The sequence below is a fragment of the Rhipicephalus microplus genome, chromosome 6 (assembly GCF_043290135.1).
Source record: "Rhipicephalus microplus isolate Deutch F79 chromosome 6, USDA_Rmic, whole genome shotgun sequence".
Taxonomy (NCBI): Eukaryota; Metazoa; Arthropoda; class Arachnida; order Ixodida; family Ixodidae; genus Rhipicephalus; species Rhipicephalus microplus.
Genome location: NC_134705.1, coordinates 201,150,943 through 201,178,184, shown reverse-complemented (window position 1 = coordinate 201,178,184; position 27,242 = coordinate 201,150,943). Strand labels below are relative to the sequence as shown.

The window sequence follows — 27,242 nt, the reverse complement described above, 5'->3', positions numbered from 1 at the left end:
AAACCTAGTCGAGTAGAGTTAATTTATTAACAAATTGAAGCCACACTATTTATGCTTTGAAATTCCTCTTTTACATCCCTCGAGCACTCCATATGCTTCTTTGACACTGTCTCAATATATACATTTCAATGTCAAACTTCAGTTCCAGAGCTGGATTGGCCTTTTCAAGTTTTATATCTGTGATAATTTTTTTTCATTACATGCATGTACACGAGGAGATTTCCCCGATTCAGTCAGGCAACACTGGTCTGCCTTACCATCTGCCATTAGTCGGCGATGTATCTGATGCTTAGTCGTAAAATGCATGCCTGGGCTTCTCTTTCTTTGTTTGAGTGGACATTGCTGTGATTAAATAGTCTTATACCCTTGTCACACAGGTAGTCTAACTGTAGTGAAGCTGACGGCAGTTAAGACTAACTGCAATTATAATACTCATATCATAAACCTAACCATAGTTATTCCACCAACCATGGTTTTCATAAAGAAAAGTAGACAATCTCAGTTAATTGTGTAGTGGGAGAAAAAGTTTACAGTATTTTAGGAAATTGGGAAGCATAGCTGCATGTAGTGCACTCCCATCGAAACATTTTAATACTGCTTGGGGTAATAATAAACAAAATTAACAGTGGCACTGAGCAGCAACAGGGCGTACTGCCTACGAGCAGCGTCTCTTTGTATGCCTCTAAGATGCACCGCCTGTGGTACATGTGAATGTGTTGAGACAGCTGCACTACGTGTCCATCTTTTCCGGTTTTATACTCTGGCACTTCTATTTATTTGTAGCGCTCATCCGGTATGTGAACCAGTGCTTGACTGCAAGGATTGTTTTCTTCGTTACCACATTTTTGATTTTGTGTGTCCTGGGACTCTATGCCTATATGTGTGCAAGCGCTGTGTTATGGGAGCCAGAAACAGTTTCTTCTATCATTGTTCACCACAATAACATCAAGAATTGCACATGTCATTGAGCAGTGACGCAGAACAGTGCCAGCTACTTTTGCTGCTGCTTTATAGCTTGTAGTCTTGAGGCCATGCATACACTAATGTCTTACTTCCGAAAACACAATACGTAGAAAACTTCCTACTCTGCAGCCTTCAATCTGCACCTTAGTGTGACATCTCTGTTGGTCTCACTTAGTGATTAAATGTGCTGGCATCTACTATCACGTCGGCAAAGTATTTTTGGGCAAAAACATTTGTGGTTTTGCGCCAAACACACCAAATGCTATTACGTTATTGCCCTTCCTTGTGCCTTGTTTCTACCTCTGTGCTTTTTCTATGTAATTAACCTAACTAAACTATCAGCACCCTGCTTCAAGTGAGCTCCGTGATAGCCGGTTTCACGTGTTGTCCTTGTGTGAAAGTTCTTTTTTTTTTATAAGAAACTTGCGGTAATACATGTAAAAGTGATTTCTTCAACAGTTAAACCACTACGCTAAGAGTAATGTTGCACACACAGGTTATGTAGCTACCACTGTGTGCTGTGTGGTGCTGAGATTTCTTAGTAATAGTGGAGATTTGAATGTGCAATAGTTTATTTGATAATTCAAGAAAAATTGCATGTCTATCACTCTGTGTCATGTTTTTTTCTTGATGTTTCAATTGCAATGTTATACATGAATGCCCGTGTCTGGTACGAAAGGTGTTTGGCACCGCCAGCTTTCGTGGTCATTGCAGCATTCATGGCGCATTTTGACTTTAAAGCGACATAATGTGGTGGCAAGCCGGTAGAAACAGTCATGCACCCTGGTGGGCCGTGAGCGACAAAAAATGTGTAACTGCTATTACGTTTCCATTATAAATTCAACTTAATAAGCAAATATAGTCATCAATTTGCCAAAAAAGGTCATGCGAGCAACTTTCAACCTGCAAGTCTTGATTCCCACTGGCGTTTCAGATACACCTGTGAGTGTTCTGAACATGCGCCCACATTTTGCGCGGTAATAAAGAGTCGAGTGCCACTGTCATAAAGATTCCTTTCCCCTCACAAGCTACCGAAGTGCAGATGCAGCTTGTGCGGCCTTCGTTAAATTCAAAGTGCAGTGCAAAATCTTTAGTCCAAGTTGATAACCCGTTTGTAGTTTCAGGTGAAATGAATTGCATGTGGGGGAGTTTGTAATCAGCATTTGCAGAACCTTAAAGCATCTATTGCAGAACCCATTTCAAGAACCCCTACTAGTGGTTAATCCAAAAGGTGGCGATCGTGAAGTAGGCACATTTGGCCATCAACAAAGCATAGATTTGATTATTGAGCGTGAATCACCTTGAGGCTCAAAAACACTGCCGTGAACTTCACGACTGGAAGTTTGTGCCTCATCTTATTTAGTGACTGTAATAGTTTTCTTCCAGTATGTATGAAACATACTTTTTTTTTTTACTGAGTGGTTCTATGTTAGAAGAACAAGTGCTGTAGAAAGTCCACATACCTTTAAACCATCCTTGTTGCAAATACTCGTCTGCTTGCAGCATAGCAGGTAGCAATAGGTTGCCATTACCAGTAACCCTGCAAAGTCTGTGCTCACAGGAAACTTCTAACTGTACCCAAGTGAAAAAGTTGTGTCTGCTGCTTGCATCTACTCTGGTGGCAGGACTCGTTCAACTAATAGTAGAGGAGAGAGACTTCTCATTGCTGTTGATAGGTCACACTGAATTAAGATCTCTCCCATTGTTTTTCTTTTCACTTCAGCTTGGACCCTTTGTCATACTGAAGTATAGCACTAAGCCAGATTAGTTCATATACATCTTGAATGTTTTTTTAATAGCACTAACAAATCCAAACAAAGAAGATGGTACTAGAAGACAGCCTGCTGCAGACCCTCAAGTGGATGTTAATAGGTAAAATACAGACAATGAACTTTATTCTTATCCTGAGGGGCAACTAAGAAGGTCCCCTTTTAGGGGAAGTGCCGTCATGGGCAGCTCCCACGTCTGAGCCACCGCATTGTGGTCACTCTGGACGGCCCGTAGCCGAGAGGTGAGGTCCGAGCTCTTGAGCACTTCCTCCCACTCCGCTTTCGTGGCGAGACGATCGTGCCCTAATGAGGGACATTGCCAGAGCATGTGATATATTTATAAATATGGATGAGACATGCCGATTGGGCCCCAAGAAAAGTTGCACTGTTGTCACAAAGTAATAGCTAACAACTGCAGCTCATTATCTCATAGGGATGATAAAGGTTTGCATATGCACCCAAGTGTGCCTCAAGCAGCTCACAAGTGCTATAGTAGTCCCAGTGGCTCTATAGAATCTTAGTTTTGTTCAGAAGCATGTGTTCTTGCTTTCTTTCTTTATTCTCATTTAAGTGCAGCACCACATAAGATTAACCATCTGATCAGCTATTCTTAAAATACCGTTTTAACTGAATATATTGCGTCTTCCCATCTGTCCAATGTATATTTACCTTAAAGAAAAGGGACACGCCACTTTGCAGGTGTAGGGGGCAAAGACTTCGGCCAAGGCAAGCAAGAGGGCTACAATTGGGAGACTTGTCAATCACACCTGAGGAGACAGATTTGACGTGTGAGAGGCTGGAAACACAGAGTTGCTCCCATAAAACTGAATTATGTGACACAGTATGCTCGTTGGGGGGTGCAGGGTGTCATTTGTTTCGGATGGCCAATGAACACATTTCATACAGTTCTCTTTCCGTGTCACCTTTCACCCAGGAAACAGTTGTAGGTCTGCACACGTCTAGTCTTCTACACTCTTTTTTGTTGTCTTAGTGCAGTTAAAGCACATTTAAAATGCATTCTGTTATAGTCTAGCCATGTCATTTGCTACTATGACATGTTTCTTTTCTTTCTTGTTACAACTTCCAGAACTTCCAGGAGCTTGTGGTAACATGGCATATATCTCGTGGGAGATTCCCTCTTTCCTTTTTCTTTCCCTACTGCTAAGATAGAACAAATGCCAGTCAGAGCAAATTTTACTCTTAAGAAAATGTTGCTAGAAGCACTGACAGATTACATGCAAACCTGAGTTCTTGTTTGTAAGAGTTGCTGGGTGATCACTATGCTTTGATTCAGGCTTAGTTTAATGATTCAATGGCACATATTGTTGAGAGATATGTGCCAAGTTGAATGCCTGGAAAGTAGTAGGCAGACCTGCTTCTGCATGTGGTGTAGGCCTTGTACTTATGCTATAACTATGGACTTGCTTTACCCATAAGTTCTTATCATGCTGTTTTTTTCTGCTTGTGGGTAAGTTTTGCTGTACAGAGAAATATTGTTAAATGGAGCAATAACTCTGCCTCAATTCTAGGACACTGGCATAGTCGGGGAAAAAAGGGGGCAGGTGCAGGGTTCCACCCCTTCCCCTTTTTTTATTGTGTATGTGTCCAGGCACACATGCAAATGCAAATTGTGGTTTACCCCCTCCTCCCCCTTGCAAAAGGAATTTGTTTATGCCACTGTACTAGAATCTTTTGTTCTGTGCACAGGGCCTGTAGATGTCAGTATTGGGAAAACCGTAGGACTTGTGTTAAAATGCATACAATACTTTAGATTTTCAAAGGGCAAGTTGGTCAGTTCATGCCCGTAACGAGTCCCATAGTCTTTTTCACTGATGTAATGCCTTTTGCCTGTGCTTTGTCTACGGAGTGAAACTTACCTACGCGTTGTCTGCTATTGTTTGAAATATTGCAATATATGCGAGAGAGTGCTGTGTTTAGCTTCCTTTGTAGATGACACTGGTAAATGCTGGGGACTGTGTGACAAGTTCTGTACAACTCAAAGCACGCTGAGTGATCATTGCTGTTTGTCTTCATTTATTACCGAAATTACATTCCCAAAAATGTATGTTGCTCTCTCTCCCAACTTTTTCTTGCATGTCCATGCACAGATTTTTTTTTGTTGATTGATACAGGCAAATCAGGAAACTGGTTCGTGCTGGACTTTCATTAAAGCTTTATTTTCAATCACTGATCATTGTCTGTCGTCAAGAACATCTGTTAGTTATTATTAGTGGCAGTACTTTAGCTTGTCATTTGTTAATGAATCGTCACAGCCATGAAGTGTGAGTAAGCGTGACAGACAGGGATGTATAAGAAAAGTGACACAGACACTGCATAGTGCATCGCGTACGTGTGGTCGGGCCTTTCCGTATACGAGACGTACGCGTTGCACTGCATCAGCGCGGGGCCTTTCGACTCGGCGCCCGCTACTGTGGAGAGAGTTGCACGGCGTGTATCTTTTCGACGCGGCTCCGTGCCCTCTACTATTGCGCCGGGTCTAGAAGCCATTTGCGCATTCGGATTGAGTTCTGAAATGCGGGGTGCCTAGCTCACACCACTACGAAAATAGGCAGAACACACGGAGCACAATTCTAGCGAGGAAGTCACTAAACATACAAAGGTTAAGGAAATAGGGAGTTTTCGATTAGCCTATGGTTGCTGCCACTGCACATGCGTCATAACGCTAACTGCCGTTAGTGTTCGCGGTCTGCCCGCAAATAAATCCGAATTAGCGTGCGGCCCGCAAAGCTCCTTTGAGGTAAGCGATCATGTGCCAGTTTTTGCGATTAAAAAACTCGTATATTGCCCATGCGCAAGCGCTACGCTTGCTAACTTAGCGTACGCTACTCGAAAACTTTCTAATAGCGTTACTGTGCTACAGACGTTCATTGCGGACAGCGCCCTTTAGTTTAGCGGGGTAGCGTTTACGTGCCCCAGCTTAAAGGATGGATGGATGGATTGATTGATATGGCTGTAACCTTTAGATCGGGTGGCGGCTTACGCCACATGGCCGTAATACATAGTGAACAAAAACTAGATTTATCCTTTTTTTTTTCTTTAAATAGTGAAGTTAAAGACTGGCACTTCGCAGTGAAAAATTTAATTTTCACCCGTGGCCTGATTGTGACCACCAATAAGATAAAAGTATATTGCGCCCTCCCTGTCCCTACGCCAGTGCTTTGAAAAACTCTGCGCCATCATCCTAAACTGTAGGGTGAAGCCCTTTGCAGAACGTGTCTGCATACCGTGTCTACCCCTTCGTATTTGGCCCGATAAGTCTTGGCTCGCAATACTCCCGTCCTTGCCTGATACAGTAGAGAACTTACCCCGAGTATTATCACAGATCCTTTCCTTGGCAGTTTCCTGCTTAAAAGTTCGATAGATCTCTAGTGCGGACTTTTTAATCATGCCGATTCTCCACATCTCGGTCTCCGTTTCCTTCACCTTCTTCTTAACCCTTTTCAAAGGGACACTAAAGTCAACTATTGAGACGACGTTGATTGCGAAATGGCGGTCCAGAAACCTCGTAGTAATACTTTTGTGCCAAGGAAGGGTCTATTTTGAAATAAAATCACGCTTTAGTGCTCCACTTCGGGTCAGCGCACTTCAAATTACCCGCCTCAAGAAGCGGACTGACCGGACCGACTCGCGTCGTACACAACGTTGCCCGGCTTTACTGCGCTAGTAGCAGCAGACCGACAGCAGTGGGAGCCACAGCAGCAACAACGGCCATTGATCAATTTCCCGCCATTGGCGTCCAGATTGAAAACGCTTTTGTTTCAACTGCGCCCCGCTAGATAGCATTACCTGTCCGGTGTCGCCATGCAAAAATTGAATTTTTGAATCACTCGCGCCATTCCCCATAGTAACGTGTGGTGGTTCTTTTTTCCGTGAATCAAACAAAGGAACTAGCAGCATTTTATGGCGTCTCTTGATGCACGGAAGGTTCTTTATTCAGTGCAGTTAGATCGACTACTAGTGATTAATGTAGGCGGTCTATTTGATGTCATCGGGATCATTCTGAAAATTTTTACTGCGGCGCTTGTGTTCTTGTGCATTTACCTTAATTTCTCGGTAAGTAGGGCACTGTTGTTGATAATACTGTCGTTTTAGATGTTGTCATACATTGAGCTTTCACTCTGACGTAAATTGTTATTTGACTTTAGAGTCCCTTTAACCGATATTTTTTTTTTTTTTGTATGGTACCCTTACTCGTCAATTTCCTCGTTCGCTTCCTCCCTCATGTTCAAATAGCTGAAAACCCATCCTAGCACATCGCTCCTCCCCCATTTCTCTCAATCGCTTTTCAAATTTTATCTTGCTGCTAGCTTCCCTGCCCTCGAATGATGTCCATCCCATACAACTTTGTACTCCAGGATTTGGTGTATTCTAGTGAGCTAATAAGGCCCTGGGACGGTGGCGCCTCCTAGCGAAGAAAGAATAAGCTAAAAAAATCTGTAAAAGAGAAAGAAGACGAGAAGGTTTGCCTTTATCACCACGCAAAGCAATGTTACATTTTTTTTTTTGTAATAATGAAGTTATATATGAACCACGCACCAAACGCGAAAAAGTTTGTTGCCGATTTGTTTACATCGATTTTATAGTTAGGCCTAGAGACGTTTGAAATGTAAAGCTAACTCAAAATCTATACTAAGTTATATGTAATACTCGTTCATTGAAGCTAACTGAAGGCAAGCGAAGCTATTTTACTCTGTCGTTTGCTGCGAACGAAGTGAATCTTTCAACTACGCGAAAATCGCATCAAAGCGGGCGCCCAAATCCGGCGCCATGTTTTGGTAAAACGTAAAGCACGAAAACAGGGTAAGGTTAAATCTGAAATATAACATGCGTACGGTGAGCGGTGCGGGTCACTTATGGTACAGCGCGTGCGCACTTAGCGCTATTTTACGCTCTTCCCGCGTGACTGTAACTGTCTATTACCGTTGTCTTTTGAGGACGAAGCACTTCAGGGTCGCACAATGACTGATGGTTGTCGTCGAGGCTCGCCGTCGTCTCTAATCGAAGCGCAGGTGCGGAACATCTGTGCGCAATCGTGTACAGCCGGCCAAAGCTATCGTGATTTGATTGATATGTGGGGTTTACGTCCCAAAACCACCATATATGATTATGAGAGACGCTGTAATGGAGAGCTCCGGTGATTTCGACCACTTGGGGTTCTTTAACGTGCTCCCAAATCTGAGCACACGGGCCTACAGAATTTTCGCCTCCATCGAAAATGCAGCCGCCGCAGCCAGGATTTGATCCCGCGACCTGCGGGTCAGCAGCCGAGTACCTTAGCCACTAGACCATCGCGGCGGGGTGCCAGAACTATAGATCGTGCCTATAGCGGCCATTTCTTTTAAATGCGGAGCGCAATGTTACACGTCGGCGTTCTCCACACCCCCACGGCGCATGCTCGCGTATCGCACCTCATGCTTGTTTCTCGTGCCAACTGTTTGCACCCCCCTCCCCACCCCTCTCTCCCGCCTCGCAAGGGGGGGGGGGGTGATTTTAAATGAAAAGAAGAGAAAAGTGAGCCCCGTATAACTGTTTCTCAGGGGCTCTCAGGGGGAAGACACCTCAACAGTAGCTCATGAGGGGTAGTGGTAAAGGAGAAATTAAAAGGATATTATTTAAAGGTAAAGAGGGAGGAGAGGCGCAGGGACAGCGAACGACGGAAGTAAGGAGAAGACAGGAAAGATGGACACGGTCGCAGGAGTCCGAGGACGGGGCACCACTCGGCGAGAGCTCTTGTCAGCGTCAGCAAATGGCGTAGGGCGAGCCAGTCGGCCAGGGCTGCGCTGTCGTCAGAGTTCGCGGGGGCACAACCGGTCGGCACGAAATCAAACGGCGAGTGTCGCAATGCCGACGCAGGTAGCGTCTGCTAGTAAAAACCGACTGCTCGAGCTGCACAACCGTTCACTGGCCACTACGCGTATATGTAGGCACTGTATCGCACATCAGCGTCCCACCACTTGTTGAAGGCAACGCTCCTTCTTCTAAGGTTGCACGGTGGGCTTGTTGGTAATTCATTTTGTTCGAGGTATAGCGCATCCAGGACGGGACAGAGAAGAACCACCGTATTAGGTTTGTCGCGTGCATCACAGGAGTCATCTACCGGATCCCATTAACGTGTGATGCATGCTATATAGGCCAAACTGGTAGATGCATCAATGATAGGCTGAATGAACACAAGAACAAGGTGGCCAAGGCACAGCCTGGGGGTTTTCTTGCAATTCACTGCAAAGAATGCGGGTGCCAACCCCCTTTAATCGCACCAGCATAATCGGAAAAAGCACTAACCAAATGACAAGGAAGCAAAATTCATTGCTAAGTTTGGGGACGCGTGTATAAGCAAGCCATCGATATCATTGTCATTGAAAGAATTGCATTATTTGAATGTCGCATGAGTTGCAGTAGATCAGTTTTCTGGTTCTAACACGTGGTTGTGGCGCGCCATGTTTGGGTATAAGTATTGCTGTTTCTCGGATTAAACCGCATTGTTGAAAGTTAGCGCCGTGTATGTGTTTTCTTCTCTGTCCCGTCCTGGATGCGCTATACCTCGAGCTCCTTCTTCATTCAATAAATAAAAATATTAAAGACGTAAGAACAATGAAGCATTCCCAAACCATACCCAGTTACGCGAAATTCACGCGATACCCCCACCACTCTGCGACGCATTTACACGAGTTTCCCCCGTGGGAAGATGCGGGCGGCATATTTTGTCTGTCGGCGCCATATGATGGAACGAAGTTGCAAGAAATTGTTGTGTGGGGCATGTGCTTTGTGGATATACACTTGTTCCCACTCTTTTTAGAGCTTAATTCAGTCATATGTCGAATATACTTAGAAAACACTGCCGTTCGCGCACGATAGTTTTGACCGACCGCACATGGTTTAAAAATATACAGTCTATTTTTACTCTGTCCGTCCTTTACAAGTGGGTGACTTCAACGTGGGCATTACGGAACTTAAGACCTAGCGTCACCCTCTCGTCATCATTCACTTCGTGGAGATGGTGCGACACTTATCGGATACCACGAGGGTTTGTTACTACGCACATTTAAAAATGAACCTACATCACTTGCGAAGGCACAAAAATGCGCATTATTTTTAAAATATAGAAACCGACAAGACGAAGAATAAGAGCGCTTGCACACGCTTCATATAAGCATATTGTTCAAGGGGAAGATAACTACAAGGTTGGAGAACAAACGTGTTTAAAATTACAGTTTGTACACTTGCAGCTATATCACTGTAATCAATAGATGCTGCGCCTTATGACCACCCACTTTTGCAATTACGTCGCCACCCGCCTTGGCAAAATGAACGCAAATATAAAGGCTAAGTTTTTCACGACTAGTGGCAAATGCTCTGGGCTCAAAAAGCAGAAATCTTTCAATTTTTCAGGAACATAAATGTAAATTTTCGAAAACGGATTAGAAACTTGCGAGCACTAAGGAATTTCGCTGCCATTACTTTCGGTAGTTTAAGGTACCGGTGTTCGGTACGAGCGAGCTTTTAAAACACTCGTGCTTTTTTTTTTTTTCATTGGTTCAAAACCGCGAGAAAAAGCGTAACCGTTTTTGTCACGCCTTTTTTTTTGTTATCTTAGGCAGTATCGAGCCTTAGCTTTATCTAAACGATTTTGAATGGCAAATATACGCAAATAGGCGTTGTAGTGATCGAATTACCTCACAAAGCCTCCCCTGTGGGAATCGAAAGTTTTCACGACGAACAAAAAATATATAGAGCGGGTCACCATTAGAAATGCTGACAGTGCAGCAAGTTGGCATCATGGTGCAGCCGATGGCGTTCTTGCAAAAGTAAAAATCCTGCGCTCACGTGCAGCGCACTCGTGCAGTGGTGTAATACGCACGACAATGACGTCGTTTTCCGGCGAGAACGAAAGCACCGGATCACTCATCGGAGATTGCTGGTCACGTGGCGAGCCAGGTCCAATAGGAATTGTGCACTGAGCTGGTAGCGCCACAGTGCGGGAGTGAACGAAAGCGACTGACGTGCTCCGTGCGGCAGTCGCCGTATGAGAAGAGCCACGTGTCTGTTAACGGTGCTTCGATCGCAGTGTCGCGTATGGATAGCCGTGTTGTAAACCGGCCGTGCCAACAAACTACAAATTACGCACCAGTTTTCGGCGTGACTTTGCTTCAAAAACAAGCGGGAAGACTATACCAGGTAGGGTACGCCGCGTTAACCAAATGATCCAGCGGGGGTGTGTGCTGTCGTTATACAGTTCGGAGTGAATTAGCGCTCCACGCAAGTTAACTGTTATTGTTACAGTGCTGGGACAGACTCCAGGAAGTCAGCAAAGTGAACTCGAGTCGGCATTATACTTATATCCTAGACGGAAAGTCATCGTCAGATCCATCGGAGGAACCAACTTTACTCATGAGAAGACGCGGGCCTTAGGGCGGCTCCAGGTGGCCAGCGACCCTTTCGGCCTTGGCAGCAATCGCTAGCTGCTTTTTCTTAATGGGTGTCTTAATTAGCTCAGTCTTGCCACGCTGACCGTGAGGATCAACGATTCCCCCTCGTATGCTGCTGCTGTTTTTACGTCGTACTGCAGTTTACCTGGCGGCGCAGTTCGTTAACAGGAACGTTAGGAATTCCTGCGCGCCCGGCAAAATGCGTCTGGGACCGCAAGAATTTTAATGCTAATTCTTTGTACTGCTTCTATTGCTCTACGTGACAACTAAGTTATTACGTGCACAGCTCAGACGTGATGTGTTACGTTGTTGGTAGTGGTGGGTGTATGGTCTATTAATGGTAATAATAATTGCTTTGTGGTCGCAGTGATCGGCCTTGATTGGTTTCGCAACCACTCTCAACAAGACGAATTTGTTCCTTTCGTCGAGCGTCACTTGTCTATAAAATCTCACGACGTTACGCTACCGGTCCCGTGACTAAAAGTCACGCAACACTTAGTTAGTTGAGCAAAAATTACATATTAAGTCATGTGGCACGTAATAGCTAATAACGTGGCATGTTCTTGCGATGAACAATGTTAGCCACGTGACTGAAAACGCCTCGTCACAAGAGTCAAATCTCGTAGCAGTTATCGTGACATACATGTTTCCGACGTGCCCCACGTATAATGAGTCACGTGTCATGTTCTCGTCAAAAACTACGTAACGAACAGCTATCACATCATAGGATATCGTGAGATAACATCGCCTTTTGGCCGAAGATCAGGCAATAGTCCAGCAACGGGCGAGTTACTGGGGAAATGGGCCTCGCAACTAACTGGGAACGTTATTGAATGTCTTGCGAGAGCACATACTTTTTTAATTCATATTTTGCATATTCTTTTTTAGACTGCGGTTCTTCTTCCATCCTACGTGGTACTACGATCACGAAAGCTCACAATGGGCGTCTGCTTTCACTCGCATGAGCCACAGGCACTGAGTTTTTCAGGGCTGACTTTAGTTGTTCTGTCCTCGATCATAGTTCCTTTCAGTTGCCTGCAGATAATAAGATTGAATGTCACAACGAGCAGACTTTCGCACTTCAGCACATTTAATCCCCGTCGCTTACTGTCGGAGCAAGTTCTGGAGGCTTGCCAGTGGACGTGATAAACCCGCGCAATTTTCAGACACCTGCGACGGAGGAGAAGCAGAGTCGCATTTCCCTTTCCGCTCATGATAGCAGAAAAGCGTGACGTTTTCCTGACACTTCAAGAGGAGCCGCTTGCGTCATTGTCAGGCCTACGGTGATTTACTTTTTTGCAGAGCTCTCGCCTTCCCCGATGTCTGAAGCACTTTCCTGAAAAAGAACAGTGGAACAGATGTTGATAAAATTTAAAAGACTCATATGGACACGAAAAAGGCACAGCACACCGAAAATCCGTTTAATTTGCCGCCAAGCAACCGGCAAACCACGCCGTGACATACCTTGCCGTGATTCCAACGCGGTAAAATCGGTCCGAGACCGAATTTCTCGCCACGCGATAGCGGTACGCTTTTACGCTTCACGGTAGACCCTACTATGGCCCTCTATCCACCATAGCCGTACTTTCACTGCGATAGTACAGTGTCCAGAAACATACTCACAGCATTATTTTTAGGCACTATAGCGATAGCTTATAAACCACGTGACGTACACAACCTGCTGCAATTTCAACATGGCATCCAAGGAGTCGGCGGTGGCGTAGCGGTGGTTCGCGTCAGCGCAGTCGCAAAGTACGCTTGCATCATTGCAAGGTTCATGGCCTCTGCAAGGACGCGTTTATCGAGGGCCTAGTTTGGATTGAGATTGTTGACAAGACTGAACATTGAAGAGGGTGTGTCGAGCCAGCATGCCCCAACATGTGTCGCTTTTGCACAGCCGGCTGAATCAGCCGCTACCGGTGTGTCCGCTCGTGTTTTTGCTTGTGTATCTCCCGAAACAACGTTGGAAAAGGTAAAAACTGTTTTTTTTTGCCCGTTTGCATGCATAACTTGACTTCGGTACTAAATTTAATGCTCAGGAAACTTACAAAATGAGATGAGCTCTCGAAGTTGTGAAGGCGGAGGAAACACGCTTGAGGGACAGTACAGATGTGAAGATGCTTGACGCGCGAACTAGGTTTTCCGGCCGCTCTGGCGTTTTCACTTTTCACGTGTGAATATACTATTGGTAATATTGTTTTTCGAAAATGTTCAGCCAAAAACATGACTTCAGACTGTAATCCACAGCGTTGTAATGCTTCTTTTTTTTGCTTTTCGTGTGTGTTAAATGGCACGTCTACAGCAATCAAAAGCACGCTTAAGCTTCGCCTTCGGGAATAGAAAGTGATGACGTAATCGCGCCCCGCACACGTCGCCTTTTGAATTGCTAGGCGCTTCGGATCTCGGTGGTTGCCTAAACCGCGTCGCAAGTGGTATAGAGCCTGAAATCTGTGGCACACCTCCACACTTCGGCCAAGAACTGGCTAGTTTTAACAACATACCTTAACTGCTTACGCCTTTTAAAATGAAAAACGAAAACAAAAAAAGAGAGGGGGGGCACAAAAGAGTACAGTTTCAAAGTGCCCACTACGCCATAAAATTCCTTCTGCGAATATGCGAAGGGCCCACTACCCGAACTTATTAGGTGGCTGCTCCCTTGGTTTATGTTTTTGCTGCCGCTGATGATAAAAAAAAAAAAGTCGGTGCTCTTTGTAAGGGATGGGCCGTTAAAACACCCACAGTTGCACAATTCGCATGTTCTGACGCCTGGCACGATTCTACGCTTCTGCAACGGAATATTACATGTGTTGAGGAGGTCCTTCTCACCGCATGGCATTCATATACTGTTTTCTCGAACCACTTTCGAGCAACGGCGCGGCTCTGTTGTGGAACACCTGCTTCCTTTGCAACAGGTGTAAGTTTTAGTCAGCCTTGAACCAAAGATTTTTGTTACTTATCTTAATTTCACCTTGATTTTTTTGGTCAATTTTTGGTCATTTTTTGGTCAATAATGCTTCATTTGAATTCAACGCGATTCTTAGCACGTGCGGAAAGGAATTCTCCTCCATGCACTGAAACACGGTCATCGCCGTCAGAAGTTGAACCAACGCTTTTGTGCTCAGCAGCTAAACGTGTACCTGGCTAAACCACCATGACGGACTTGAAAAAAAGTACACTGTAAATAATAATAATAATAATAATAATAATAATAATAATAATAATAATAATAATAATAATAATAATAATAATAATAATAATAATAATAATAATAATAATAGTTAGTGAGTTAGTTGTGGTTAAGCGCATTCGCCTTCGGCCACGACCTTCTGCAGACCAGAAAATGAAGAAAAACAGCGACAAGAAATAGAATTCAACAAATAATGCTATATATGGTGTGCTCTTACCTCGGCTTCGATTGGCTTCAATTCTATGGACACAGCCGGCGCTGCCAAGGCCTCCTGCCCCGCTTGGAGCTGAGGACTTTCTACGTAGTGCGGAACTATAAGAAAGAAAAAACATAAAAAACAACCCGTGGTGATAAGAGAAGAAACACTATGAACAATGTCCACTTCCATGTATGGATGGATGATGTGGCGGTACCCTTTAGATCGGGTGGCGGCAAACGCCACCTAGCCGTAATACTTAGTGAACCACCAACTAGATTTATCTTTTTTTCCCCTTTAAATAGTGAAGTATAGGACTGGTACTTTGCAGTGAATGGTTTAATTTTCACTCGTGCCTTGACTTTAGCCACCAATCAGATAACCTTCTAGTTAATTCTACCAGCATAGTCTATTTTGCACTCCCTGTCTCTAAACCCCAGTGCTTTGAAAAACTCTGCGCCATCCCCTGAACTTTATTATGAAGTGAAGCCCTTTACAGAACATCATCAAGTGTTGGGCAGTTTCCTCCTCCTCTCCGCACGCAATGCATACCGTGTCTACCCCTTCTTATTTCGCCCGATATGTCTTTGTTCGCAATACTCCTGTCCTGGCCTCAAACAGTGAGAACTACACCGGATATTGTCATAGATCCTTTCCTTGGCAATTTCCTGCTTAAAAGTTCCATAGATCTCTAGTGCGGACTTCTTAATCATGCCAATTTCCACATTTCAGTCTCCGTTTCCTTCACCTTCTTAATTGGTAGCTCTTTTTAATTTGGCAACCTGCTGTTTTCTAAGTATTTACCCGTCAATTTTTTGGTTCGCTTCCTCCATTTTGTATCGATATTCTTCATGTACAAGTAGCTGAAAACCTTCCTAGCCCAACGCTCCTGCCCCATTTCTCTCAATCGCTTCTCAAATTTTATCTTGCTGCTAGCTTCCCTGCCCTCAAATGATGTCCATCCCGTTGCACTTCCTGATTTGATGTATTCCCGTGAGCTCCTAAAGCAAGCCTACCTATTCCAAGTTGCTTAATTTCTAATCTTGCTTGAATCTCTGATCTCATGCACAAGACCACATTGCCGAATGTCAGACCAGGAACCACGACCTCTTTACATATTCCTCTCACAACATCATACCTATTGAATTTCCACAGTGCCCTATTTTTCATCACTGCTGTATTCCTGTTACCTTTAGTCGTCACGTATATTTCGTGTTCCCTTAGGTACTCGGTCCCATTGCTCATCCATACGCCCAGATGTTTGTATTTATCTGTTATCTCTAGCGCGACTTCCAGTATCCTAAGCCCACAATCTTCAATATCATTAAAAATTATGACTGCTGATTTTTTCCTTGCTGAATCTAAAATCTAACCTATCTCCCTCATTACCGCAGATGTCCATCAATCTCTGCAAATCTTCCTTGTTGTCGGCCATTGACACTATATCATCTCCGTACATTAATGCTGGTAGTGCCTGATCAATGAGTTTTTCTTGTTTGACGAAAGAGAGGGTGAAGCCAAGTCCACTCCCCTCTAATTTGGCATATTCTGGCATATTGACACAGCGTTCCGGCAATTTTGGGCAGCGTCTGAAGCTTCCCCATAGCGTACTTGACGGCTAAGTTTTGTGAGCGTAACGCCCTACCCACACATACGTGTTTCAATGCATCAGCGCGGGGCGCGCCCTCTTCCGGTATAGGGGGCATGTTCGTGTAGGGCGCGACTTCAGCTGCGCGCTCCTTTCAAGCGCGCGCGGGTGCAGTCTAGCCCGGCCGTGGCTGTGCATAGGGTGCCTTGATGTATGCGCGCCTCATCGAGGCACCCTAGCCGTGCGACCTCTCCCTCCATAGGACCACCCGCTGGCGCGTTCACTCCGAAAGAAGATCGAGTAAAAAGGGTGTCTTTTTTGTCCCACAACAATAATCATCTGTCTTTCTTGCGCTTCCTTTCTTGAACGCTCAACGCTGGCCACTTTCCTATCAACAATGCTATGCATGAAAGTGACGGGCGCGCAGCGGTAATGCAAAGAAAGGAACGCAAGATAGAGGAAGATTATTGTTGTGGGATAAAAACGCACCCTTTATCGATATATTCTTGTGAGGCGCACACGTGTTCGATGCCCAAACCTCGTGGCTTAGTCAAAAGCGGACGCGTTAAAGAGCGTCGGCGCGTGGCTTTCTGACGTGGCGCCGTGCACCGTTTTTTTTACGTAGAAAGAGAGAGAGAGGGGAGGCTTCGAGAATGCCCTCTTAAAATCGAAGCTTATCAGATAAATTCGATTTGTCAAAAATTTTACCGGCGAGTGTTTATCGCATTTTTTTTCGTATTTATTTGAAAATACGCGGAGCTCTAGGAATATAGATGTCCATTCGAGAGAGGGAATAGAAGCCGAGGGAGAGAAGTGATCTAGCTAAGAGGAGAACAAGGGCGATCAGGTGCACGGAAGAGCGCAAGTGTCAGGGCAGAGCCGGGCGAAGGAGTGCCGTGCCGATCAAAGGTGGCGACATCAGCTCTACTAAGTAAAAGGCGATATGGTAGATGGTAATGCTTAAACCTTGCTAAACCCCCTTCTACTTTGCCTAGCTTTGCGTTACTTCGCCCTCCATCGCCGAGGCCTCTCCTCAGCTCCATAGTCCCTTTGTCTCTTCAACGTCAAGTCAGATTCAGCTAAAGCTCCACGCAATTTTTAGGTCTCTTATTTGCAATGGATTCATACTGACACTACTGACACTGCAATGGATTCATACTCATACTGACACTGCAATGGATTCATACGGACACTAGTGCAAAACAGCGCGACGATAAGGGGCGTCATTTTGGTGCGAAGCACTCACAATATCTTCTCTGTCGGTAGATATTGCTCGCTCCAGTTGGCATGCCAGCGTCGTCCCGTGCAAACTCGGGCTGCGCTGCTGCAGCGGCGTTGAAGGGCACCTGTTGTTGTTTCCGCAGGGCAACTTGTCTGCAAAATAAATAGTAAGTGATCCCCAGAACACACTTATAACGACTATATATAGATGTTGCCCGCAATCGCATCAAGTCGCAAACAGCCGCGATGTCTGCATCAACAACGGGAATAGTGGCGCCATCTGGGACACAAGTGTTGTCGCAATGAGTGTAGACAATGGGGACCGGCTGTTTACGTGCGCCGCGGCCAATATAGGCAAGAACAACTAGCTCAATATTCCGTACGTACTACTGAAAATTTCTCGGACACAGCTTTTTGCAGGAGCGCCCTCGAACCGGTGAGCTAAAGGGTTCGATGGTATGTGTTGTTCTCGTGCTGTGCACTGTGCATGTCGTACGTGTACGCTTGGATGTAGGGAAGTTTGCTGCGGAGACAAGATATTGTCTTCCGATAATGTGGTATTTTATTCAGCATATCAAAGTGAAACAAATCCCACATGACATGATCGTTTTCCTATAGTGTGGCATATCGTCTACATACCAAAGGTGAAACATAAGCAAGCGACAGCTTCCTTGCTGTCTCTTCTTTCCAGCTGAGCTCGTTGCGCTTACGTTATCGTCCAGCCTTTATCACCTCTACAGCCCGCATATCTCATTGCACCGGTCGCGCCTTGCAAGTCACGCAGCCACACCAAAACGTTTTCTGTCCCCTTCTTTCCACGGACATCATCTAAATGGAATGACCTTTGCCACAGCACTGCCACCACCTTGTTGACTTTATTTTTTCAAAGTATAACACATTACCTGTCACGCAATTAGCATACGGGGTTACAATATGTATAATTTCTGAATGTCGATGGATGGATGGATGGATGGATGGATGAATATGGCTGTACCCTTTAGATCTGGCGGTGACCAGCGCCACCAAGCCGTAATACTTAATGAACCAAAAACTAGATTTATTATTTTTTTTCCTGTAAATAGTGAGGTTGAGGATTCGTACTTTCCAGTGAAGGGTTTAATTTTCACTCGTGCCTTGACTTTAGCCACCAATCAGATAACCTACTTCTGGTTAATTCTACACGCTTAATGTCTCTTTTGCCATCCCTGTCCCTAAACCCCAGTGCATTGAAAAACTCTGCGCCATCATCCTGAACTATAGGGTGAGGCCCTTTACAGAACATTATCAAGTGTTCGGCAGTTTCTTCTTCCTCTCCACACGCACTGCATACCGTGTCTACCCCTTCGTATTTGGCCCGATATGTCTTGGTTCGCAATACTCCCGTCCTGGCCTCAAACAGTATAGAACTACCCCGAGTATTATCATAGATCCTTTCCTTGGCAATTTCCTGCTTAAAAGTTCGATAGATCTCTAGTGCGGACTTTTTAATCATGCCAATTCTCCACATATCGGTCTCAGCTTCCTTCACCTTCTTCTTAACCGATAATTCTTTTTGGTTTGGCCCCCTGCTGTTTTCTAAGTATTTACCAGTCAATTTTCTGGTTCGCTTCCTCCATTTTGTATCGACATTCATGATGTCCACCTTTATACACAACGCCCCCTTGCGATGTTTTTAAAGAAGTGAAGGTAAAGGAGAATCGAGATAGGGGATCAAGGCGGTGGTGATGCCGGCATAACCCCTCTATATGATTTACAAGAGTGGAAAGTTGGGCTAGTTGGTGCGTAGTCATCTTTGCAAGTTTTTTTTTTTAATTCAGTGCGTGAACATAGAAAAAAAAGCGCTCTTTTGGTCTACCTTGTTCTTTTTTTCCTATGTTCGCACTCTGAATTAAAAGAAAACGTGCAAAGATAACGTCAATTTATTGGGCTTGATTCGGGCTTTGCAACTGTACCGGCCTGCCATATACAAAACAATGTAGCCCTGCCTGGGCCCGAGATGAGAAGATGTAGGCCTACCTGTGTCCGGCCAGCGGGCCGGGCTTTCGTGTTACCCGAAGAATGTGCGCACTTCTACCATTCAGCACATTACGCCACGCACCCCATGGCGGAATGGCGGTCGCCGGCGATGTGCGGAGTATACAGCCGGTGTCCTCGAGGGCTTGTTTCGGGCAGAAATAATCTCTTACAGATCATGCAGTTTACATAGATATTTAGGCGTAATAAACCTTAAGCCTTTATTATCAATCAGAAATCGTCAGACCGTGTTATGGCCTCATTTAACACACGTGCCTTTCCATTCGCTGGTGGAAAGAAAGCTTGCTTCGGCCCTGGCAGCTCGGCATGCCAAAGCGAAATATCGTAACTTTGTAAACGAGCGTTTATTAAGCTCAATATTTACCTGGCTTTACTTTTTGTCATGTTCTTCTCACGCTATATGTAGCACTTCTTTCCGCATTTACTCAAAAGTTCTAGTATACATATTTTTTGAATTTTGGTTTTCTTACATTTGATGTATAACAGTCAGCATAAGTTTTTCGTACTTTACTCTGAAGTGTAATGTTGGGATATCCCGAAGAAGGAAATTTAAGTTGAGGGCGAACATATGCAAGATGGAATAAAGCGCCTGCATTAATCAATGTAATACGTGGGTTCCGACATCAATATAGTCCAACCACTGAGTGGAGTTGCAGCAGATTAAGTTATTTATATGAGTAGCCCAAGGAATGTTTCATTATATTCGGAATAAGAAACGTTACTGTTGTATAGCATATATTATGGAAATTACAGTGAGTGAAGGATATCACATTTATTAGGATTAGCTTACACAATCGCCAACAGAGGACGACTGAGGTGGCCGCCCACCTCGTGGCATAAATACCCCGGTCTATGAAATAAATTTTAATTTTTTCGTTAAAGACATACACTGAGAAGTTGACCGTTCACACTTTGACGCCGCATTGCTATTTCCTAAGCAGCTCAAGATCCGTGAGCGTTAAAAAGGCACTACGTACACACAACAGGCGAACAGGCAGAGGACCACCACTGTGACAGGGATCACCGCAAGGATTCCGAATCCAAAGGAAGATGTCCCTGCATAGCGAAAGAGAAAAAAAAATGATAGCAATGCTCAGCTATGTCCTTGAAGATCAACTTTGGGTGGTTCGTGCAGGCCGGTGAAGCCGCCAGGACCTTACCAACTGCTGGCCGACACCTATAGGTGGAACCTGTTGCCAATCTACAAATTCGCAGGACCTTTCGATTATAGACAGTGCAGAAGCTTAGGCTGCATGCGCTAGGAACGAGACAACTGTGTAGAAGCAGGCAGGACGAATGCAGGCTAACAACTGATTTAAAGAAATCGCATGTACTTCCCTTCTGAAACAATGCGCGTGCACAATGACATTCATGACCACGAGGTAAAACTACACTCCCCCATAAATCAGTTGCTATCCACCCTTTCACTCAAGGCTCGCTGCAGGGCGCCGTCATAGTCCTCCCTGGGCTGTTGTTAGTATGCGTGACCCCCCCCCCCCCCTACTAAAAGGCGCTGCCGAAACTGTGACGTCTGTTTTTGTACTCTCGTGCAACAGCCCAGAAAAAAGGAAATCCTCCTCTCCGTAAAAAAAAAAAAAAGTCTATGGTCTGCGTTCGTCCTGTCTTGAGCTTCATCTACCTAGGGATATACACTCAGATTTGTATAAGTTTTGTAATCAAAGGGTGCACCTCAATCATCTACTGTGGGCTTGCCCCTCTATGACAGGGAAAAAAAAAATCAGTAATGGAGGGCAGTGGGAGACCACATTGCTAAGCGCAGACCTGAAAGTGCAACTCGAAGTCTTTCGGCAAGCCGAGGATGCCGTCAGAGCGTGAGGACTCATGGCGGCCTGCTAGGGGAAGCAGATAATTCTTCCACGTCTTGCCGTTTTTGTTTTCTTTAATAAGTTATTTCCTCCTCGTGTTGCACTTGCGCACGAGTCCACAATGAGCCATGAGAGAGAGTGTTTCGTAATGATGCTGTATTAGCTGAGTTACACGCACTTTAATGATCGCCCTTTGCCCTCTCCTGCACTCTTCGAGGGCTCCGGGTAGCCTCTTGAGAAGGAAGAGTAGGGAGCGCGCGTGTACAGTGCTCGAATTCATTCTCACTGTGGACGCAGCTCCAACTTCCAGAGAAGCTCCGCTCCTTGACGAAGCCATCTTTGCAGGAGCAGATGCCGCGCCAGCAGTAACCGCGGTGGCATTGGTGATCAGTTTGGCACTCCCGCTCTGCTGACGATCCGTTGTCCCCCTCCTTGGTAGGCCTGTGCGTCACCGGTGCTGCGAGGTAGTAGGAAAGTATTTGTGACAGACATAGCAACAGTGGAAACTGCTCAGGCACGCTTAACTTTGCTCGTCTCCTCCTTACTAAAGAAGAAAAAAATCTTAATGAGCAAGTTCATGAGCTACACAGAAGTAACTGGTCTTAAACATTTTTCTTCTTGGGTTGCCCCATGTGGTCATCATGCGTTAAGACATAACAGTGAAGCAATAACTCGACATTAACGCGCCATAGTTAATAGTGACTTTTCTCACAGTTACAGCACTTTTTACTGTGTGTGAATCCACCGATGATGCCCACCTTCCTTGCAGAGGTACGGACTGTGATGGCCGTAGCGGCAAGCGCAGATACCATCTATGCAGTGCACCATTTCAGGGTTCTGGCACTCGAACGCCCCGGAGCATTCTGCACCTAGAGGCTCTGCACAACACAAGTAAGACAAACGTGTCAGCATTCTCTCGGGTCTTCCTTTTATAGGAAGCAATGTGTGAACAGCCACCAGAAACAGACCACGGATACAGGGTTCCCCAATTTTATTTATTTATTCACAACCATTCCTACAGTAATGCATTCTGGCAGGCTAGTTGGTGCATCGCTGTTAAACGTTTTTTAACTGCTTGAAATGACCAAGACACGAGTAAAAACACACAAAATACCAAGAGTGCAGACTGCCAAATATTTATTTCCTGGTAAGCAACAGATACTTCAAACAGGAACCTGGACACGTGACCAACATGTAAATGTCACATGCGCCGACAAAAATACTAACATTGCTGAATAAGAGTGGAGCTACAAGATAGCGGCCAAACGTACAACGCAAAACGTGGCACCAATCTGTTCTGTATTTTCTTACTCGTGTCTTGGTAACATCGCGCAGTTTAAGAACGGTTAACAGTTAATACTTCAACGCCGTGTTAGCATCGTGCAAGGGAGATGGACATGTTTCTTATACCTATATATGGTCAAACATATCTCTTAGATATATTTTAAATGGTGAATACAACAAAAAGTACAATGTACAAGTGACAGGTGGATGATAAGAGTTTGCACATACGCCGTGAGGACACATTTGATTTATTTGTGGGGTTTAACGTCCCAAAACCACCATATGATTATGAGAGACGCCGTAGTGGAGGACTCCGGAAATTTAGACCACCTGGGGTTCTTTAACGTGCGCCCAAACCTGAGCACACGGGCCTACAACATTTCCGCCTCCATAGGAAATGCAGCCGCCGTGAGTACACATACTTTAACGCATTACTGAAATACAATACATAACAGGATACAGTGTACAACAATAATTACCGTTTACGAACGAAATGGCACAGCAAGCGAATGACAGAATTCAAGCATATATGCCGACGAAATTTGTGATGATGCCAGTTACTCGTGATGCCAGTTACTCGTGGCACTAAAAGAAACCCCGTATGCGTCCTATATTGCATACTAGAAGTTACGTCTAAAGCCATATTTGGTTGTAAAGAGAACACAAGTTCTGTGCACCTGCTTGTGGTTTGTCCAGATCACAGTTCTCTACGGAGAAGTTTTGGGCAAGCAACTTTGTAGTAATATTAAGCATTGAAGCAGCATTTGAAGCCGCAGACTGAGGTTGATTATCAGAAGTAACTGATAGCAACCTCATGTACCGAATTCTGGTTGAAGATTAGCATTCCAGCAGTTCGGTTCGCTGAGGATATCTATTAACGCGATAACGTTAATGAGCTCGTTTCGTAGAGATTCCAACGTCGGCGTTAATGTCGTTGGTTGTGAGCGAAAAATCATCTTTGTGCGACCGAAAAATCGAGAAAGATGCATATAAAGTAAGTAACAAAAAATGTGGGTCTGAGCGGGGACCGAACCCAGGTCGTCCGCATGGTAAGCGGGGTTTCTACCCCAATGTTACACCCCTGCTTGTGAATTAAATGAAGATAACTTCCTCTGCTTGGAGATGCAGTGAAAGTCACTAACTTCCATGCCTTACAAACACACGCGTCCTGTATACATGCGCTACAATACATGAAATATTGCCGTAATAATGCGTGGTGCAAGCTTACATTGCCATCGGGCGTCAGAACATGTGATTATCATAATTACTTAATAGTTTAAAGCTACTCACACGCTACTGCACCATCAAGGCCCCACGTATGGTATACATCAAATTCGAAAAAAATTTATACACTAGGTGTTTGAAGTGCGCAATAGGAAGAGAATAGTGCTATCGCGTTCAACTCTTAAAGGCGAAGCTTAGAGGACCCCCTTTATTTTTGCGAAGTTCACACGAGAACACGCGCTGCGCTTTAGCTGGCGCTGAGCGTGAATGTAAATGACGTAGAGCGTCAGCAAAGCGTTCTAGCTACGCTGTTGTTATAGCTGCCAAGGAAAACACGCGTTGGTACGCATGCACGCAACTGATTGATATGTGCAGTTTAACGTCCCAGAACTATATACTACATGATTATGAGAGACGCCGCAGTGGAGGGCTCCGGAAATTTTCGACCACCTGTGGTTCTTTAACGTGCATTCAAATCTGAGCACACGGGCCTACAACGTTTCCGAGCACGCGCTTCAGCAAATTGAGCTCTTTTTGAGATAAGGCCACAGACAGCGTACTCACACACAGCTTCGCACATTTTGCGATAGCGTTCACCTCAATACTTTCCCTCGCCAACTGGTTACGATTGCGGCTCAACACGACTCACTGATCAAAGATACATTGACTCGCGCGATACTGGTTTTTTTTTTGCTTTTTTAAAATTCCAAATAGTCCATTTGGGCACTCATTTTTAACTTCGACCTTTTCGGTGTTCTGTGAGAGGCATGAGGTCGCCGCTTCTGCAGTAAGCTTAGTGCGAAAATTGATTCATGTTTGACAACTACACACTAAATTATTCAGCAAGTGATTGGGACATAGCTAAGCGACAGCGCTGCGTTTGACAGGAAGAATGTCAAACTTCGACTCTATAGTGCTGTCGCTACTAGATTTCTCAACACTGACAATTTCACTGTACATAATTAGGCAGAAAGGGTACTAAAACTGTATAGTACAATGTAAGAAAACAAGAGGGTTATTTCCCTCATATCGACACTCGGCGAATTGCCGTGCTTTACTTTCTGACGTCCCAAAGGACAGGGTGGGTGCACCCCTCTCTTTGATCAGTGCTCAATATTGGCAAGGCACAGGGATCAGCTTACCCGAGAAATTATTGAAGCCGAAAAAATACACTTGCTAGGAGATAAATGTGTAAGCACATCATCGATTGCTTTATCACAGGCTGAACGTGATTACCTAGCTGGGCTTTGAGGCAATAGAGGACCTGTCACACGTGTTTGTTACTGATGTGTAGATTAGGCGTGCCTTTACCTTCATGCTCTATCATCCTTTTTAGCAGTATATATTCTTGGCACTCTGTCAAATAAAGTTAGTTGGAAGTCAGCGCTCTTTCTGTCTACCCTGTCCTTTTTCCTTTGTTCGCGCGCTGAAACATCTTGCAATATGACAGGAAGGAGCGTACGTACGTGCTTCCTCGGCGCCATGCAGCGGTAGCGTCGCTGCTGCCAGCGCGAGCAGCAGCGGAGCGCCTGCCCTCCATAGCATCGGCGCCGCATTCCTCATTTAGCGCGAGCTCGCCGGCCTCATCGGGTGCGCGGCCTCGCTCGACCCGAAGCTCCCCTTTTCACGGCCAGCAGTTGGGCAGCGAGTACGACGCGCGGCCGCCGCAGCTGATGCGGCTCCTCCGTCCGCTCTCCGATGTCGCGTTGCCCGCCACCATAGCGAGCAACGCTTCGTTCCCCGCGCTGTGGATGCAGTTTCCCTGGTTTCCCGTTGGCTGATGCCTCGTCAGCGCCTGGGAGCGGTCTCGAATGGGTGAAGTAGGGAACGTAGACGCCAACGTTGGGAAGCGCGAACATTTTCCAGGTTCTCAGTAAGTGTTACACGGATGCAGGCGCCATCTGTTGGTAAAAAAAGTCAATTTATTCGTGTTACTCACGTTATGCACTTGAGCTGAGATAACCCGCTGGATCTCAACAGATGTATTGGACCTGTGCATACGCACGTGCACGGTTGGACTTATTCCGTCACTGCTTAAAGTGCACGGTGGCGGCCGAGTACCTCCGGTGTTATACATTCTAAGAACTTCCATTTTTATCAAATCAGTGTCCGTAGGGCAGGCTGTGGTGACCAGCACGTCATCGAATCATTTTCATTTCCGCATTTATTTCAAAGAAGCCTTTTTTTTGGGGGGGGGGGGGGGAATTCTCTCGCAAGGAAGAAGGCTGAACGCTGCGAAAAGACTTTGAACTTCTTACCCCCCCCCCCCCCTCACACACACACAAGGCTAAACCTTGCCAGTATATACATTAATGGTTTTCTATCGCCTATTTTGCCTATATAGAACATTGTTGTCAATTCTAATCACAGCATTATATGCCGCATTTTCAACGTAAAGTGTTGCCCTTATTGGTTGTCCTTGTCTTGATTCTAGGCGACATTACTTTTTCCCGCCGTCGATTTTTCATCAATCGCTGGGGTGGTGCTTGGCGTAACGCAGGCAAAATCATGTACTGCATAACCCCGTGTAGCATAGCGTGCGCTCGCGCCAGAAAGAATTCTTCTGCCTATTGTTCTTGGAACACCTTGATAATGAAATTAATTGAATTGTTGACGTTTAATGTCCCAAAACGATCATATGATTATGAGAGACGTCGTATTAGAGAACTCCGGAGATTTCGACCTCCTGGGGTTCTTTAACGCGCGCCTAAATTCTAACACAGGCCTCAAGCATTTTCGCCTCCATTTGATGGTGAAATTGTCGCAAGAAAAAAGTGTAGCATAAACATCTGTAACATACTAAGCGCTCACCCCCCCCCCCCCCCCCCCAAATGAAAAGTAGTCTTCGGGCTTCCTCTTGTTCTTCGAGCACCTTGATGATGATATCAAGTGCGGAACACTCGAAAACAAATGAAATCACACGTAAAAATTGCGAAAAAAGAGGAATCAAGCGATATATAGTAAGAAAGGAAAAAATAGGAAGAAAAATAGAAATAATCAAAATGCATAAAAACGGCAAAATAAAGAAGAAACAGAAAAAAAAGAAAGAGAAGGGAAAAGAAAGCGAAAATTGAAGAGAAACTAAGGAGGCGGCCAGCTCCGCACTTCCTTCATGATTGGAACCTTAACTGTTGGTAGGGGGAAAGGGGGAGGGACAGTCGCGACAAGTGAGCTCCTTCAGATGGCGGAGAGGCGAAGAGATTGGCGAACATTTGGCCGTGTTTGTCAGCTGTAACTGTGGTGCCACATTTTGTGAAATCAACCAAAAGAACGCCATTTTTTTTCGTCCTAGAAAACAGTATCCATCATCTTCCGAACCACATAAAGATTTTGCTTAACCATCTTCGCTTCTGGTGAAGAGGAATGCCACCACTACATTGTTTGCTTTTTTTGTTTTGCTTCCGCAGTGGTGTAGGGTCTGCCCGAGTCTTAACACCCATAACAATGTGCGAACGCAAATGATCTCCATCTTGTCGGTGGCGGTCCAAAAACGCTTGTCTACT

At 45.2% G+C, this 27,242-nt stretch overlaps 2 protein-coding genes across 4 annotated transcripts in view; one reads left to right on the top strand and one right to left on the bottom strand.

The window, feature by feature from the left end:
• The first annotated feature begins 10,755 nt into the window (after positions 1–10,755).
• Positions 10,756–27,242, top strand: part of LOC119166907 (uncharacterized) — a 51,740-nt gene continuing 35,253 nt past the window's right edge. Inside the window, exons 1-2 of one of the 3 annotated variants that reach the window (XM_037418296.2) lie at positions 10,756–10,928; positions 22,001–22,122. Coding sequence is in view for 2 of the 3 variants with exons in the window: in XM_075867597.1 (XP_075723712.1) it covers positions 13,048–13,151; positions 22,001–22,122 (226 nt within the window). In the remaining variant the exon portion in view is untranslated. Of the gene's footprint in view, positions 10,929–12,754; positions 13,152–22,000; positions 22,123–27,242 lie in introns of those variants that run through there. The other 2 variants (XM_075867597.1, XM_075867598.1) reach the window with 2 other exon arrangements.
• On the bottom strand, positions 12,252–18,072 carry LOC119167886 (uncharacterized). The gene is made up of 3 exons (XM_075867599.1): positions 17,397–18,072; positions 14,584–14,678; positions 12,252–12,515 (listed from the first exon to the last, which is right to left on the bottom strand). The coding sequence occupies exons 1-3, from the start codon at positions 17,596–17,598 to the stop codon at positions 12,468–12,470; spliced, it is 345 nt and encodes a 114-aa protein (XP_075723714.1). The 5' UTR covers positions 17,599–18,072; the 3' UTR covers positions 12,252–12,467.

What these genes read in the sequence shown, in the direction of transcription:
- LOC119167886 (XM_075867599.1), bottom strand. Translation starts at nt 17,598, where the DNA reads ATGCGATTGCGGGCAACATCTATATATAGTCGTTATAAGTGTGTTCTG. An exon ending in CTACCGACAGAGAAGATATT is followed by an intron (nt 14,679 to 17,396) that starts GTGAGTGCTTCG and finishes TCTTTCTTATAG; the next exon opens with TTCCGCACTACGTAGAAAGT. An exon ending in TGAAGCCAATCGAAGCCGAG is followed by an intron (nt 12,516 to 14,583) that starts GTAAGAGCACAC and finishes GTTCTTTTTCAG; the next exon opens with GAAAGTGCTTCAGACATCGG.